Here is an 18,550-nt window from a genome sequence, read left to right as displayed (position 1 = left end):
TTGCTGTACCTGATACACTTAGACCAGTGCAACTATGTAAGTTGTCGAGAGTGGTTGAGCACTGTGTGTCATATGGTCATTAGGGTGAATAAAGGATTTGATTTATTGGAGTTAAAAGAAGATTTTGTGTTTGTGTGTGATTTGTACTCACTAGTTTCATGCTATTGGCATTTGTGCGACAGTGGTTCTTCCATATATATACTCCAACCAGGACAGCAGCAAGGATTATCCCGCTCACCAATAGGGACGTGAATATTGGCAAACTCCTCCTATCTCCCTCCTGCACACAAAATGACATGAATTAGCTATAGATATTTATATTTATAGAAATCATAGGAACTTACTTAGTGACACTTTATTGGTGCTCATAACCTTATACATTCAGTAGATATGCACAGATTTCTTTTAAGCCACTGCAAGTATGCCTTTAAGATTAGAGCCTGCAGGAGGACTGTTATTGTCACTGAGTTGTATAGAGAGCTCTTTAACTACTGTTATGCTCTCTTTGTAGTTTAAACACCAGGCACAAGCACCTGGGCATGGAGCCTAGAGCCCATCTATATTGCTTGGCAAAACATTGGGCCTCATTTATCAATCTGGATATGAATGGATTTATTCATAATTTATTAGTATGAGTGTTTACACAAGAAATTTGGTATTCATGAAAATCCTGTAAATTTGGAAAAATGTTCGTATCCTCCTCCTGCTCCCGAGTGTGTGTAAATTCATGCACGAGAAGACTACCTAACGTAAACCTCGACTCGATCGACTTCAAATCATGTAATCTGGGTAATGTGTAAATGTGTAAAGGGAATATGGTGAGAGAAATGAATAAAGTAATGATTGGTGCTTGCGGAAAGCTTATGTTGGGTGCATTTGATGTCAGCAATGGGTCTTTGGGTGGAGAAGGTTCAGCCAGGAGTTCTCTCTGAAAATTCTCACCCCAGTGAATACACACATCATGTCATACTTCACTCAAGGCTTCATATTACTCTAAAGCAGGGTTTATATCGACGGCCGTACAAACTCAGTCTCTCAACTGTCAGTAATGTTTTGGATATGGCATTTACTTCACATTCATACCTATGACTTTGAGGTTAAGCATACATGTGTCTTGGCTTTGTAAATATTACTGCGAAATTTTTCATAAGTACATATGGCGGCTGTGGTTCAGGTGGTAGAGCGTGTTGTCCACTAATCATAGGGTTGGTGGTTTGATGACTCCACGTACCGAAGTGTCCCTTGGCAAGACACTGAACCCCAAGTTACTCTCGATGGCAAGCTAACGCCTTGCATGGCAGCTCTGCTACCATTGGTGTGTGAGTGTGTGTGTGTGAATGGGTATATGAGAACCAGTGTAAAGCGCTTTGGATACAAACGCCATATAAGTGCAGACCATTTACATTTTTTTTTTTTTTTACATTGAAAAGAATAAGGGCAAAAAAGATATTAAAAGATGCATATCGGTCAAATGGGTTAACTAAACGGGAATGATTGCGATAGGAAATGAAGAATGTGTAGTTCACTTTGCAAATTTAAAAAAATGTTTAAGAATAAGGTGATAAACAAATATAAAACTCAAAAAATTAATCATTCGTGTGTGTGATATTGAAACTATCCTATTGATGTATGAACGGTGTATCCTGTAGTTATGTCTAAAAGTTTTGGGAAATGATCTAAGTGACTGTTTTTGTGTATTATTTGGATTTGGATTTGGATAGATCAAATCTAGTAATGAGAGTGACACTTACTAGATTTATCATGAAAAAAGGGTAGGCATAATAAGCAAAGGCTTCAGCCTACACCTTTTCCGGTTAATACTTATACTTACTTATACAATTTATCATGGGTAATTGTTTATGAGGACTGAAAATGAATGTTGTTTTTGTTGTTGTAACCCTAGCCATTGCTCTTTTTTGAACACTGTTGAAAGGTTTACTGTTAAATAACACCATGACTGCTGCTTCTTGTGTAATCTGTTCTGAAGACTGATTCTGTAATAAAGATATAAGGTATACTCCATAATTTTTATCAGGACAGAGCTTCTTGAATTGAAATGAGTAAGCATAAAAGGCTAATACGGCTTTATCGATGTCCACCCATCTGCACTGCGTTATTATGTCTTTGATAGGACCATCTAAACTCTACTGCCAGTCTTAGTCTAAAGAGAACAGTGGAGAACAATAATCTACAAAAGCACAAGGCTGTAATGTAACAATGAGTAACATATATTCTTCATTAACATACGGAACAACAAAGTAACACTTCGGCCATTGCTAATGAGTTTCAGTTTATTGTTTATACTGATATCCATATATTTAAAATACATGCAAAAAACATTCTGTAAATTTTAACAATAAACCTGATGTGCAATGGGGGTTGAATGATTTTGATTGCAACTGTATATACTATACTATTCTTTATATTCTGAAGTACTGAATTATTGTGTTTTCAGTGTTGATAAATGAGACCCCTGATATGGAGCGCACCACAGTTTGGGTCGACGTGGTGAAAGCAAACCAAGACCTAGACCAATTTCACAAGCCGTGGGGATTGTTTCTCTGGGCATTTCAGAGGAAAAAAAAAACAAAACAACAAAAAACAGAATTCACACTTCATCAGTTGTACTGAACTTTGAGCTCCAAGGACCAAAATATGCTACTGTGAAAACAACCTAAGAGGTCATACTTCTGTGTCTCTCAACACACACCTCTTGCTGTAAGTGTTACCTATTATTAAGCTTGATGTACACCTTCCCGTCATATTCTGCAATCACTATTCCTTAACTGTTACAATAAAATTGAAACTGATGAAAAAACTACATTGTGTTTTTGCCTTAATGCTGCAGTTTTGTTCATTAAGTAAAAAACTGCAGTAGATATTGTAGTGGGGTGTGTGTCGGGGTTAAAACATCACCCTTATTAACTACGTGGCCAATGAGCTATCTTCGTACCACAGTATATAAGTGGGTGTTTATGCCTCCCAGAATGCGTCATTGTCGAAAAGCCGCCCCTAGCTGTTTGATGCTAGCGTTGTCCATTTACCATGCGATTTACTTGTTTAGTGTGACGTTGGGCTACTGAGACTGTGTGCAAGTGTGATGTGCTGCTCACTCTCAGTGCGGAGTGACGTCAAAGCTCCCATCTGTATAGCATGGTAGTTTGACGTAGTTCCGGTCGGAGCGGCAGCTGTTGACGTCACAACTATTAAAGACGCTATCATGATTTTCGTATGTGCCATCGTGAGTGTCATGTCATTGGATCACGGTAGGTAAATCGTTTAGTTCTGTTACTCGAGCTAAACTACCTTGCATGCTTTTCCAATTGAGGTTGTAACACTTGTTTGTTGTTAGGTCCTCGATTTTGCATGCGTTAAGGCGGACTGAGTGAGGTGTGGGCATATCGGTATAGCTCCTCCCCCTCACTCACTGGTTTTGGACTGCTTTGCTTGCTTTTGGCTGCCTTGGGCTGTTTTATTTTTTCTTTATTTTGCTTTGCTTTGTTCTGCTTTGTTTCGTTATTTTGCTTTGTGGTGGTTACTGTCACTAAGATCAGCTTTCTTTAATTCAACTGTGTTGTAACAGTCTTTATCAATTATGCTGATACTGCTATGTGGTAGTAGTGGTTTTGGTCAGTCTTGGTAAATTTGCTACCTGTAATCAGTTGGAGCTCAGGGTTATCTGTGTTTTTGTGACACTAAGTTTGTCTTTGTTTTGTTTTGTTTTATTTTTTTTGTTTGTCTCCTTTGAGGATATTGTAATTCGCGTTGTGTTTTTGTTTTCTCCTTGTAAGAGCTGAGTGCTTCCTGAGGCTGGGGGGAGTTCTTTGCTGCACCTTAGGCTCTACCTAGCTAAGGGTCGTTATTATTGCTGTGTTTATTTGCAGTGAATTTTGAGTATGATTCAGATTGGTGGGATTCTTTTCCCTTTTGTATAGCTGGTGCTGTCATACTACCCTGCCCTTCATACAGGAAGCCTCAGTCCTCCTATGATTGGTAATTTTTTCTTGTGACTGTTATTTATTTTTTTTTTTTTACCAATGCCTGACTGTGTTGGTTGCTTTTTTTTTCTTTCTTTCTTTCTTTCTTTCTTTCTTTCTTTCTTTCTTTCTTTTTTTTTGTTTTTTTTTTTTTAAATAATTCTTGGCCAGTCTTTTTAACTTCAAAATAAAATGTATTTTTGGGTGGAAACCCATGCCTCTTGCCTGTTCTAAGTGTAGTAGTAGTATTTGTGGGTTATTTTCCCCCGTTTTCTCGGGGTGGCATAGTTGCTGCGAAAATGAGCCACATTGCTACCCTATGAATAGACAGGATCACTTGATTTGGATAGTCTATTTTAGACACTCTTCAAACGACTTATAGACTGTCAAGAACCATCTTATCTACTGATTCTCAACAACAAAATTTAAACAAATGATGATTATCTGTTTATCAACATGTCATTAAATATATAAAAGGGACAATGAGATTTGGGTGTGTATACAATATCTGCTAAATATCAACAACCATAAAACAGTGACATAGTTTTAGAATAACTTAATAGACTGGTTGAAAGTCACATGACAGACTTTTGACATTCTACACATGGTTTGTTGACTGGTCTTCTGGTTGAGTGTCTATAGTGGACTATCCAATAAACGTGGTACTGAATAACCTAATGTCATAATTAGAACTGTAATGTGTTTGGTTTGGCATCAACATGCAGTGGCACTTCAAATGTGCACTACATGAACGTCTGAAGACGTTTTACCAGTATTTAATATGAAGTAACTAATTTAATGTGGTAAAAATTGTGGTATAAGAGAGAATATGATCCAGATTTGGATATCGGCGCTGACATGCCTCTGGAAGCGTTTATGAATCACGTCCTCATTTTGAAGTCATAAGGGTTGGGGATTATAGGGCTAGTGGAGACAGTTTATCATTTTCTCTCTTTCTGTCCCTCTTCTTCTCTTTTACTCCAAGGACCATGATCGAGAAAATATTGGAACAGTATGTGCATGAATCTGTATGAAAACACTGCAAACGCTTCCAGAGCTTCACAGTGAATCCATTTTTGACACATATTACTTTAGTCACAGGGTGGGACAGAGCAGACCACAGTCCAAACCCATTCCCTACCTAGTAAACTACAGTTTGTAAGCATTTGTGACTTGACTTACTTGTGTGTACTGTATAGGTTATCTTGGAAGAGATAACTCCTGTTTGGATAGAAATGTTTCATAATATGAGCAGACAGAAAAACCCTTGTATTGATTGTGACTGTATTGACTAGTGATTGCAGTGACTCTTCCCTCTAAGAGAACAAGCATAACCCACCTAAACATGCGATGACAGGTACATCAATTCTACTAATGTGTATTCTCTTCAGTGTTTAGCTGGGATGAGGTTAACTCTCCTGATACATTCCTATCATCAGAATATTTCTGACCACCCCCTTTTCCTAAAAGGCACCATGCTTTTCGTTTACGGCTATTTCCAGTTCTTAGTAGTGCACATGTTTAAATAAAGGTTCCATCGAATAGCAAACAGTTCACCACTCTGTGTGAAGCAGCGTATGTCCAAACATCATTGTAATGTATGTCTACAATATGGTTCCTAGCTGGGGAATGAAATATGAGATACAATAATAGAAATCACTGCTGATTCCTTTCTCTAGTAAGCAGGTGTTACATTCCATACGAAGAGCCTCTGCCAGTCCTCCACAAGGACATCTGTGAGGCTTTCACTGTGGTCAGATGAAAGCCCTAGAACATTCAACATCCTGTCATAATGAAAGTTATAGTCAATTGGACTTGATGAAAAATTTTCACATAGGGTACGCAATTTTACCCGTAAAGGGAAAACAGTTCTTTTCTTTGCTGTTATTCTCACCAGCCTTAACAATGGGACAATGTATTGTACAGATTCCATATCTTACTCCACAGACCTTCACAGACCACTTCCTGTGCCTTGGTGGTCATAACCCAAGGCCACTGGGAGTGGAAGCACCTGTTCCTTCACTGGCTAAACTGTTGTGTGAAAAGATAATTTAGTGCTGCCTTAAAGTGACAAGTGGAACAGAATCTCCATAGTCTGGCCCCATACACTAAATCACCCCAAACCGCCTTAGCCCACGCATTAATCTTTCCTAACTGAAGCTTCCTTCCCTGACAGTGTGCAAAGGCGTACATAGAGACTATTGCAACTGAAAACAACCCAGGCTTACATCCATTTTAAGCTTGCAAGAGATTAAAACGATTCATCTACTTCCCGTTGCCTCACACTATGCTGTTGGTGTTTAAGAGCGGTGACATATAGTATATTTCAGTAACATATATTTCTAGCTATATGTGTTCTTATTCTTGAATGCAAAGGGATTTCTAATCGCCTACAGCATCTATTAAAAAATAAAGCAAGAACAAAATAACCATATAAAGCATGTATCCTCGTAATTATCTCAGTCCTACAGAAATTGAAGTAATTGTTATATTTTTAACAGTTTCTTGCATGCACTGATTTTTAGATTTCGTTTTCTATTAAATCATGCTGTTAGATTATTACATTAGATTAAGTAAGGAATACATGATGGACTTGCTCCTAACGCCATACAGACTTCATATAAATCCATAATGAACTTTTTCACGCTATCTGTTGTTACCCAGATGAGGATGGGTTCCCTTCTGAGTCAGGTTCCTCTCAAGGTTTCTTCCTCTTAAAACATCTTAGGGAGTTTTTCCTTGCCACCGTCGCCACTCAGTGGCTTGCTCAGTTGGGATAAATTCGCACCTTTAATATCTGTATACCGTGTTGATATTTCTGTAAAGCTGCTTTGAGACAATGTCTATTGTAAAAAGCGCTATACAAATAAAATTGAATTGAATTGAATTGAACTTGTCTTTATTTTTATTTACTTGTTTGAAGAAATTCACATGTAACCTTTAATTCGTTTTGTCCGCAATATTTTGTACCGTAACAGCTCCAAGTTGTGTGAATCACTTAAGAATGTTGTTTGCATATACTGAAACTATATGGATATGAGTTTAAACAATAAACTGAAACTCATTAGTAATGGTTGAAGTGTTACTCTGTTGTTCTTTTTCTGTTAATGAAGAATGTATGTTACTCATTGTTACATTACAACCTTGTGCTTTTGTAGATTATTATTGTCCATCGCTCCCTTTAGACTAAAACTAGCTAAATAAAAACAACACTACAACCCTATGCCCTTCCGAGGAGACCTGTAATAACTCATATAGACGTTTACATTTTAGACACTGAAGTATTGGAATAGGTTGTAATATATTAGGTCGGAGATCTCCAGACGGAATGCAAGGCTTAGCTAATGGGAATTAATGCTAGTGTGATCAGTAATTAATCAATAAGTTATTATAAAAGGAACACAGTTAGCTAGTATTACTGCAGGGAAATGTAAGACTCAGTAATAATTACTTCTAAAGACTCAGTAATTACTGTATAGTTACTAGTTTACTCCTACTAACATATTGAGGAATTAATTAACTAATTAATTAAGAATAAGTGTTAATGAAGAACTACTATTCGTTCTTCCTTAGTTCCTGCATAGTTACCTGTGTGTGAGGTGTTGGATTCACGTAGTTGGGAGATTGGTGCTTCACACTTATTACACTCTGAGAAAAGAAAGTAATTGTAAAAAATGTGAGTGCATATTGTGGTATATACATTCTTGTTTGCGCGGTGACTTGAAAAATATTTTGAAGGAATACACACTGCATGTGAGAATCACTCACCGTTTCATTTGGACCGTTATTCTCTGTGTTGTTGTTGTTGTTTTCGCTGCTTTTAGGATGGTCGTCACCGTTTGTTGCCATGAGTTGTGATGTGGTTTCCTCAGAAGTAGATAGGATTTCAGAAATTTGTGTATGTAGGGGGTGTATGTCTGTCTGCAGTTCTGTGAGTTTTAGGAGTGTATCCTTGGTTGTACCTTGAGAAGTACCTTGAAAAACTGTATATATATATATATAAAATATAAAGATATTAGGAAATAGCCTATATTATGATTAACAATGTGCAATTGTGATTAATAATCACCAGCTTACTGTATTCTCACAGAGCAAGACTAGTTGACATTGTGTAGACACATGTACACATAGGCGCATGAACAGTATTCACGTCTTTAATATTTATCTTTTCTCTTTTTAATGGACGATTTTCTGCAATATATTCACAATTCCTTTATACTAATTTATATATAGTGCATATGGCATATTGGTTATGCTTATAATAAAGGTTAATATGCTCAGACTCATATAGTATGGCTGAATTTGTATAAGCATTAGTAAAAGACCTGTGCACATGGAAATTGTGTTTAGGAGAGTTCTTACCCTCAGTGGTTGGTCCTTCCGTGGGTTTATTTGTGGAGTTTGTGGTACTTGGATCACTTGGATCAGGTTCTCTGGGGAACGTCTGCGTGCTGATAAGCTGTGTGACTGTATTTGCTTGATTTGCCACTGTAGTCTCAGTCTTCCCCTGGTAAGCTAAACAGAAAATGTTGGATATGAAAAGCTAAAACAAGCCCGGTGTTCCAATAAGGAATGCAAATGCAATACTAAAATCTGAAAGGATAACGTGATAATCACCTATGCAGATATAATTGTCACATGAGCATTTTAGAAATGAGCAGTATTGTGAAATCAGGGCAGAGAAAGCTGTTAGATTGTACATGTAAAAATCACAACATAAGACAGATTGTTTCTAAATGTTGATAACTTACTGATCTCTGGTCTCCAGGTGTAAATATTCAAACTTGCTTTTCAGCCTACGTTCGGAATTTCTCCAGTTAACAAACCCCAAAATGTTCTTCATTAAGGTGTTAGTTCATACTGTGTTGATCATTGCTGGTTTCATTTCACTCATTAAGGATATAGAGTCTATAACCAACGTCCAACGTTAACCAACGTCGATACTATAGACGTTGGTTAACGCAGGTAATTATTTAGGTTATTTAGTTTATTATCTAAAAACATCAATTGTTAATGAAGCGTTAGTTACTTTGCTAGTGTGGTTTTTCTTATTGTGTATTAATGCTGAAGGTGATGGTTTGTTCACGTTAACTATTGTGTTAAATATTGTCAGTTAAGGGAATCTTAATGTAAAATAATACTGATTTCTTTACAGTGTTACTCAACCTGCTTACTTGAGTGTGAGAGATAATTACTGAATTCAAATAGTTTTCATTAACTTAACTCATCGTCCTTTACATAATACTGTAAGTGTCACCTGGGGGACAAGGGATGACCCACCCATGTTTCTTCCACAGATAATAACATTTCTTTTTAATGTGAAATTCTCCATACCCTGAGCTTTTTAAAGACATTAATCCATCATTTGACTTCATCTTCTTTCTCTCAGCACAACTTTTTTAAATCTAACTCAAATTTCACATGAAGGAATGGAACCACATGCAAAGCATCTGTATACAAAGCAGTCTAATGAGCTGTTGCACTTTTAGTGTTTCGTTCACAAGGGTGGCATGTTTACTTTGTGGCTGAGGTGAAAGAAAACAATGTGGCATGTTTTTTTTTTCTTTTTTCTTTCCCCCCCAGTAATGTGTAGGCTAACATTCTCATCATGACATTAGCCTAAAAGAGTCAAGACCTTTAGCTTTGCCACCCCAACAATGCTCCTCTGGGCAAAATATTGAGTCAAATGAAAACCTTAAACGTGTGACATAAATTAGGTTTGAATTGAAATTTTTCTGGAGAATTCCAGGTTTCCCCGTGACCTTGAAAAGGATATAGAAGATGGATGGATGGATGGATGGATATATTGGGGATAATGTGGAGAAAATATACACTTTTGTGATACCTATTTGCAATAAACAAACAAACAAAAAATGTTGACTAACTTTTGTGCATTGTCTCTGTAAATTTATCACTAAAACACGAATGTAGTAAAGCAGTCATGCTTGTGATGACTGCATTGCTCTCGGATTATCCTGTTTGTATTTTTTTTTTTTTTTTGTGCGTGATTTATTCCCTTATTATTACTTTTGGCAACTTGATAAACTGTAACAGAAGGCTGATTTATTAAAACCTTTTCCAGCTCTGAAATGAGGACATTGAGAACTTTAAACATTAAAACAAGCTGCAATACTAATGTTCTGAATGATGCATATAATAATGAGCCCTAGCTGTTATTCAAATAAATGCCACAAATGTGACATTTACCCTTGTCTGTAATTTTAATCCAACGATTATGGATAAAAACAAACAAACAAACAAACAAAAATCGAATGTATTCATCAGCAGATCATTTGCTGTGCTGACTCTGAGCCTTCTAAAAGGAAAAGCCTTGCTTAAGACATTCCTGGCATTCCCTAATCCTCAAACTCATTGTCACCTAAGCTTCAGAATTCTGACTAGGACACATGCTGGGTGGCTTGCCTTTCTCTTATTAATATCAGAGAACACACTGCCACACCAACAGCTTTCCAACTCTTAAAATCTCCACTGAGGGAATCAGTTAGGCTTCACAGGAGTCAGTCCACATTTAGTGGATATATCGACCCATACTTATATAACACTTCGCAGTTAAAGTGATTTGATATTAACAATCCCATAAAAATTCGAAAAGTGTTAATCTTGCTAACCATGTGGAGTATAGAGAAGACCTTTATTTTAGAGCTCATATACCACATATATCACAATTACTAAAATGACCTCAATAAACACACCATTCTTCAAAAAACCTACAAAAACGATATGTCTAAAAGATTGCGCAAACATTCTTAAACAATATGTTCCTTGTATACAACTGTGGCCCCACTCGGGGTCACGGTAAAATCACACTGTGTGATACTGGCTGGACTGGACCTAATTCTGAACTGTTCCTAACACAGCACGCTAACTCATATAGACCAGAAGCTGGCATGTTTATTGAAGCTATAACTTTTAAGAAGAATGCGCACACTCTTGCAAGCCTCGGACAAACAAGCGAGTGCTTCTGTTACCTTGTAAGTGCACAGCACTCTAGTCACATTCTGAGTATATGCTGTGTGTTGCGTTAAAATAATTACTACATTAGTAAATAACTCTACATCATGACATCATAAAAACTGTGACAACATATACATAAAGACAGACTTTCCAAATTAAAGGCAAATTATAATACATCGTGAAGGGTCTTAAGTTTTGGGGCTATAACAGCTTCAATGTGTTTTGATAGAGATTCTGTGAACCTCTGGAACTGTACTGAAGAGATGAACATAATCTCTCCAAAAGATCTTCCCTCCTTGTCTAACATGGTCCAATGGGTTGAGATCTGGTGAAAGCTGTAGGATATGATTAACATCATTTTCATACTCATAACAGAGCCTTCTGTTTTTGCTTTAATTTGGCATCCATCTGTACATTTAATACAACTTCTTGGTCATTTGAATGGCTGAAAAAATAATAATATATATAACCAAATGCCCACCCAATTGTTGATCTGTATGTTCTCTTTATGTTCTCATACTCCATTTCAAGACTTGGTCTCTAGTTCTCTAACCACACCCTGAGTGTGAATGAGACACAATGTGTTGAGTTGCTTCAAAGTACAAAGCTGGCTGTGGTTCTCTTAGTCACATCAAAATATAGTTCGCGTGCATGTCCATGATTTCTGTACACTTAGAAATCGAATAATAATAATAATAATAATAATAATAATAATAATAATAATAAACACAATTTGATCATTTCAAAGGACATAAGTAGTAATCTCAGTCCAGTTTAACATGTCTGGAATGTCAACACAAGATGTTTTTAATTAAGATGAAGTTTGTGTCATTTTATACATCGCATAATCAGATCTGCCGATGTTAAAAATCAGCTATCATCCCAGAGAGATCATTTTGCAAGTCCAAGTACAACTGTACTCCCTACAGTGTGCATCAATCCATGTGTGATATGTGACATATTGACACTACCCGAAGACCCTCAGTGTTCATCAGAAGCCCTGAGAGATGTAACATCTAAATGTGTTTTCCAGATTGGAAACAGCACACAGGAGAGCCAGTGCGATGTTGAAAAAATATACTTGTTCCACCAGTGTTATTATATTATTCCCGCAAAAGACGCGAGGAGGTCCCTTGAAAGTACTGAAACTATCCCCAGGAATTTACAACCGTCCCAGAAGAATTTGAAATGATGTCTGATATTATCCAGAACAAGTAGACCACTGAAAACTTAAAAAAAAAAAATTAAATAATAATAATAATAATAATGAAAAAAAATATATATATATATATTAATTCAAAATGTCTTTAGATACAACATCCACATGTAAATTCCTCATTTATAACAATATGATAGTGCTATTGAGAACACCACTTGTAGATTCTCTCTCTCTCTGTCTCTCTCTCTCTCTCTCTCTCTCTCTCTCTCTCTCTCTCTCTGTCTCTCTCTCTCTCTCTCTCTCTCTGTCTCTCTCTCTCTGTCTCTCTCTCTCTCTTTCGTGAAATGGTTACGATTGGCTTCTAATCATAATCCCTCTCTTCATACCATACCTTTGGTGTCAAGTTTCAGTAGTCTAATTGTGAAAGCCAAACAAACAAATGACCTAGGGCAGAGAGGAATTAAAGGTCATGCTGAGAATCATTATGAAGACTAGTCTTGTAATCAGCTCTATGTTTCACTCAGAGAGAACTAAACATGTGGCATCTGGCAGGGAGTAGTTTCTCCACTGCGGCAGATGTGGAGGTCTCCATGGAGCTTTTCTCCTCCTTGTGTACTCTGCACTAAAATCTCAGACTTGGCCCTAAGCCTGGGGCTCACACAGCTGCTCCACCCAGGATCTGAGAAAGAACATCAGCTTTCCTCATCCTTGTTGTCAACCCCTACTTCCAGATGTTTGTGCAGCAGTTCAGCAGCTTCCTTTTGTTCCATCAGGAACCAGTGTTTGAAATGCAAGCTCAAATTCCACAAAGTAAGGTTACATTTATCTACATCCACACTTTGACTGAAATGTTAGCCACACATTGGTTATTCTCTCCACCAGGAGTGAGAGACCTATTTATGTACCTGGACAGGCTAATTGTGAAGGTTTGGAGTCTATACTCCAACTGTTTATATTTTAAATTAATAAAACTAGAGTCAACGAATTAAATTACCACCAGTCTAGGAATGTTATCTAAGCCCCTTGAGTCCTCAAACAAGCTATGACGTCAACGCTTTTAGGTATGGTCAGACCAGGCCATGTGGGAGTGAACTGGGGCACTCCCCATATTCCAACACAGCTCTCAAAATTTAACCACCCAATGCATTGTCTTAAAACCTTTACAGAACATCTTCAGTTCATTATACGTAAACCCTAAGACATGCAGTTTTTAGCATATTCGGATTGTTATGATATGTTAGGCCAAATGCTAGGCTTCTTGTAAGCACCTAGGACAGAATTCAAAATCTGCAAGTGGGATAATTAGATGTTATTTATTTATTTATTTATTTATTTATTTATTTCAAAGTTGTGCCTCAAACCCTTTTCTTATGCAGGACCCCCATTTGTAATCCAGATATGGGCTTACTCTTGGTCAGAATACTAGCTACAACCCCCAACACCCCACACCCCATTGCTCTTAACAACGTGCACTCATGTGCAAGGATTGCATCCAAGCTCTGGTTCTTTGACATATGTGTACAGATGAATACAGGCATCGGCTAACTGGATATCTATAAGTCCCCTTCACTGCAAACTGAACCTACAGAATGCTTTTTGAGAAAGACATAGCAGACAATTTATAGGGCTTCAAGGATACTTTTATTCCCCCTACAAAAGAAAACTGAGATTGGGGTTTGCACTCTCCCTCCTTTTTGGCTAACCATAACAAATCCCCTGGGGTGTTTAAAAACGGTGGTTATGGGGGGGAATGGCAGCCATGAGAAAGCTCTGGTGCTCTCAGAGGCAGGAAAAGGATACAATCTTATGTTTTCAATTAGGGAACATTAGATCAAATAGCCCCTGTGTTCTTTGTTCACCATTAACTACCTAGGGCAATTACTGCAGGACTTAAAGGGCCGCTGTGTGTTTATTCCTCATGCAAACCTTATGCTTGTACCAGCATTGTTTAGTCAACTCTCTTTATTAACAAGTTATTAGTAAGGAAAAAAAATACAAATGTAATGACAAGCAAAGAAAAAACTGCATCTTTGTGATTAGTATTTCCCTGTGCTTATTATGCAGAATTACAAATCATTTGTTGTTACATAAGCTGGTTGTAATGTCCTTGGGGATTCACTCAGGTAAATCTATAACCTAAACTTCTATAGCTGTGGAACTACTGGATTTGATGCAAGCACTAGACTCTGATGGCTTGTGATTTTCCACTGCTCAGAGTTGTGTGTATCTTTGGGCTAATTACACTCTAATGTTTTGACTTAGGTCTTTGGATGTGCGTGTTGCCAGAGCCTGTTGAGCCAGAGTTTCTCATTCGAAATGAATGTGCAGTGTTGGGAGCATGCATGGGTTCTGTTAAACGCCTAGCAACTGTAAAATTGTATCACTATGCCAACAGTGACGGGAACAAAGGATTATGAGGAGAGCAATTACTGAGAAAGAAAAAATGAGTACAGATGCATGTTTTCTCTTACTACCACATGCTGTTGTTTCAAACAAGCATATATTTATGATATGGCCTCTTAGTAATATCCGTACCCTTGATGTTTTTGAATCTCTCGAACGTTGGGTAAGTTGTGTGTTCTTGTTGCTAACATGTACCAGCATTGCCGATAATGTAATGTTGTTGAATATAAGGTGTGGTGCTGTTTCGTCTTATTGTATAAAAATACAGAACTCATTCAGAAATATCTCTTTCATCCATCCATCCATCTTCTCTACCATTTATCTAACGCAGGGTCATGGGGAGCATGGAGTCAGGGGACTCGGGGCACAAGGAATTGATTACCCTGGATGGGGTGCCAACCCATCGCAGGGCACAATCGCACACAGACAATTTAGAGATACCAATCAGCCTAAAACACATGTCTTTGGACTGGGGAAAGAAACTGGAGTACCCGGAGGAAACCCCTGGAGCACGCGGAGAACATGCAAACTCCGTGCACACAGGGCAGAGGCGGGGATTGAACCCTCTCAAGATCTCAAGACTCAAGAGCCACCACAACCATTAAAGCTATTAGCGAAGTTGAATGAATAAATGAATAAATAATCATCTCTGCTTGTGTGAGTTCAGCTTGAATTGCCAAACTAAGGCCATCACCTCTCATCAATTATAACTCTATACCTTGTTTTGTTGGGTCCCTTGAGATAAAGCACACCCAAAGAGGGTGACCTTATGCACTTCTTTTTTACATAATAGTTCCACAACCGAAAGTACACAATGTTAAATGAATTTTGCCAGAACGGTCTGAGACTGCAGAAATGAATAGCTGCAGGCCATGAGAAAGTGAATGGCAATTTTTGGCTCATATTTATTTTGGCTAGGGACTTGACTGTCTGTCAGAGAGAATGTTCCAGCTGAGTGATATGGGGCTGCATAATGATCTCACTGTTCCTTATGGGATGCTTTCTGTATTGAAATTTGCCATCTGTCTTGCTTTTATTACAGAAAGGTGACTCAATAATGTACACGGACACTTGCAGCCAAGGACTTACCTTCTGTTTGTGCCAAGATTGTGTGATTTTTGTGCGGCAAAAAACTAGTGAAAGTTAACATCTGCTTTTCACTGAATAGCTGACCAGTGTTGGTGGAGCCTATAAAAATGTCAGTTAGGTCTCATCTATATTTCGATAATGCTAAGCTGCTTAATAAACTTCAGGGAAGCTAGATGCTTGGATGTGGATTACGTCCTGTGCTCCTCAATGTTTCTCCAGACTGGCCCAGCTGTTGCCAAGGGTGTTGTGCATGTAATTGGAGCTCTGGACTGGACGTTCTCCTTGTGTGTTGCAATAACAACATTAGCAATGGAAACACGCTACTTCCTGATCACACTGGGTGTGGATATAATCTTCAAAAGCCAACTAGGCCAAAATAATAAACAAACCAAAACTAACGACTAGACAAACTTATCTAGACAAAAAGAGATAACATACACATTCTCCCCTTACTCCCTAACCTATCATGAAGAGAAAACTTTTTCAATAGAAATGGCATTGACTTTCTTCTTACCATTATTTACACTGTATCTATTCACAAGCATACTATATACAGTTTGTACACAATGAAAGTCAAACTGAACTAAATCCAAAAAGAGCAAGGGGAACACAGGCAGATGGTCACTCATAAACAATCAGAGGAACCAAGCAAGCGTCCTACAACACAGGAGAGACGAAGCATGGTTTGCATACAGTAGGCATGTAGTATGGCAAGTCAAATTAAAATGTGAAAATTTAGGATTCTGTCAAATCCAACTACAGTTTGGCTTTCCTTTGAAATGCTTCCACAAGGAGACCAGGACAGCGCAACATCATTTCAGTTAGACAGCTACCGCTCTGCCACCTGACTGAAAAATTCAGGTTCAGGCTCGATTCCAGCCCATGGGAAATGAACTGAAATAGTACTGATGCAAGCGTGAGAAGAATTTGATCTGTTCACACATTCTGCCTACAATTTTAAGATCAGTCCATGTTTTACTCTCGTCTACCCGCTTTACTAACAGCTGAGAGCTAATGTCTCTCTAATATAGGTTTTCAAGTTGTCAGTGGAGAGATCTTTTATTTTGTGAAACTGTCCAAGAAATAGTGAAACTGCCTTTTCCACTCATGTGTTAGATTTTATTAACTAATTCAGAAGTGGTGCTGACCGTCCCACCTACACCTGCCATCTTCTTTATGATGCATGTCAACTTTGATGAACCTGCTTGCCGTCCCGAGCTTTCTGAAAATTCCGTGATCTTTCCATGTTTGACTGGAAAGTGAATATTGACCACCAGAATCCCTCACATTAGTGTCAATTGCACACCAGTGTCAGCAATGTAACACACCGGTGGGAATGATCATATGTGTTAGTCTGTGTTCCAAGCAAGGGAGGGGCAGCTTAAAAGTTTTTTGAAGGTTAATTAATTGGGAAACTCTTCAGCCTAGGCTGTGAAATAAACCCGTTCAGCCTCCGTTTTTATTATTTCAAGCACTATTTAGAATATATAAAGACATGCTTAATATGTTCGAGGTCATCTTGAAGATTTTGGGACCTGTAATCTTTACCCGACGTGACATTTACAACCTAAGCCAAACTCTGACATAAATATAACATAAATATCAAATTTGTGTGTGTCTTGTAAATGTGTTTGTGCTGCTTCAACCCACTGCTGCGTTTCCCTCACTATTGGCAGTGTAGTGTTGTGTTTCCATAAACTTCTTGTTGCCAAGTCTACTTTCCTGGTAAAGGCTACCTTGTGCTGCCACCAAGCTTTACAGAAGTTGTTCCATTGGACTACGAGAAAGAAAAAAAAAAAAAAAAAATCGACCTTGGGCCCTTACGTGTAGAGCGTCCAAGTCAAACCTCACCCTGCAATTACCAGTAGCGCTGCTAGCTACCTTCAATAGAAATGGGCAGAGTAGAAGAGACTAGAAATGACTCTATGAAACCACCGAGCATGCCTGCTGCTAAATTGAGTGTCACTTTCAAGTATTTTAATCCAATAAATCAACAGACATGCACTCACTTGCTTTGTTACAAAACATACACACAACCTCGTCCATCACAGTGACTGGTAAAGTAAACACTCATTTCCTCTGGATGAACATGCGGGAAGGACCCCATCCTTTGTGCAGCATAAACAAAGGCGCTAAGAATTTTTCCTTTTGAGATGGCGTGTTAATAAGAGAAGAAAATGGCTGTGTATTGCCTACTGTCTTCTATATTTCCATCACACACACACACGCACACACACACACACACACACACACACACACACACACACACACACACACAAACGCCTGCCCGGCTCCACCCAGTCCATGAGTAGGATAAACTCCATAATTATGTTAACGGCAAGTTTCCACTCTGAGCCAGCCCTCTTTGTTTCATCTTCCCGCTACTTTTTAAAACAAGCCTACTTGGGTTTAATAGTTACAAGCTACTTCTTCTGCTTAATGAATGTACCTTCGAGAGCACAATGTAAAGTTATAGACCATCCCAGTGAGATGAAATCATTCTGTACTATGAGTTCTGAAAAAAATAAAATAAATGAAAAATAGCCATCCTGGCTGAGTTCCAGTCTTCTAATCATTTTTAGTTAACATAAATGAATTAAAAGGTTTAACGATCAGAAACAGCTCCAAAAGTTAACATGTGGGAATTAAAAAAAAAAATAAATAAAATAAAAAATCAGAATTCACTGAGGCGTTCAGCTTGTACTTACTGTGAAACAGCAGAACATAGAAGACTAAAGTTAGAGCCATCCTTCTGCACATTTCATTCATTCTCCTCATGGCCATCCTCTTTGTGAGCACGCTGCAGTGCGTGAGTGTGTGAGAGAAGACAGCGTATGTTAGAGTGCTGCTGGAGAGCTTAGGGGTTTCCTGTGACTGAATATGTTCTGCGCAGGACACACTGGCAGGTTAAAGCATGGTTTGTGCTCGGGAGGTTTTATATCACCCC

General features: G+C 38.1%; 1 protein-coding gene and 1 long non-coding RNA gene across 2 annotated transcripts in view; one reads left to right on the top strand and one right to left on the bottom strand.

Annotated features, from left to right (window-relative positions):
* LOC108275673 (uncharacterized) overlaps window positions 1–2,550 on the top strand; it is an 18,937-nt gene extending 16,387 nt beyond the window's left edge. Inside the window, exon 2 of the long non-coding RNA XR_001814735.3 lies at window positions 2,456–2,550. This is a non-coding gene — a long non-coding RNA (uncharacterized LOC108275673). The remainder of the gene's footprint in view (window positions 1–2,455) is intronic.
* cd34 (CD34 molecule) overlaps window positions 1–18,550 on the bottom strand; it is a 22,830-nt gene extending 4,280 nt beyond the window's left edge. The window contains exons 1-5 of the mRNA XM_017486588.3: window positions 18,312–18,550; window positions 8,340–8,492; window positions 7,746–7,960; window positions 7,566–7,625; window positions 152–280 (exon numbers count right to left, since the gene is read on the bottom strand). Of these exons, the coding sequence (XP_017342077.1) occupies window positions 152–280; window positions 7,566–7,625; window positions 7,746–7,960; window positions 8,340–8,492; window positions 18,312–18,387 (633 nt within the window). The 5' untranslated portion in view covers window positions 18,388–18,550. The remainder of the gene's footprint in view (window positions 1–151; window positions 281–7,565; window positions 7,626–7,745; window positions 7,961–8,339; window positions 8,493–18,311) is intronic.

This window comes from Ictalurus punctatus, chromosome 15 (assembly GCF_001660625.3).
Source record: "Ictalurus punctatus breed USDA103 chromosome 15, Coco_2.0, whole genome shotgun sequence".
In the NCBI taxonomy this organism is placed as follows: domain Eukaryota; kingdom Metazoa; phylum Chordata; class Actinopteri; order Siluriformes; family Ictaluridae; genus Ictalurus; species Ictalurus punctatus.
The sequence above is the reverse complement of the archived record's forward strand: the minus strand, read 5'-3'. Positions and strand labels throughout refer to the sequence as shown.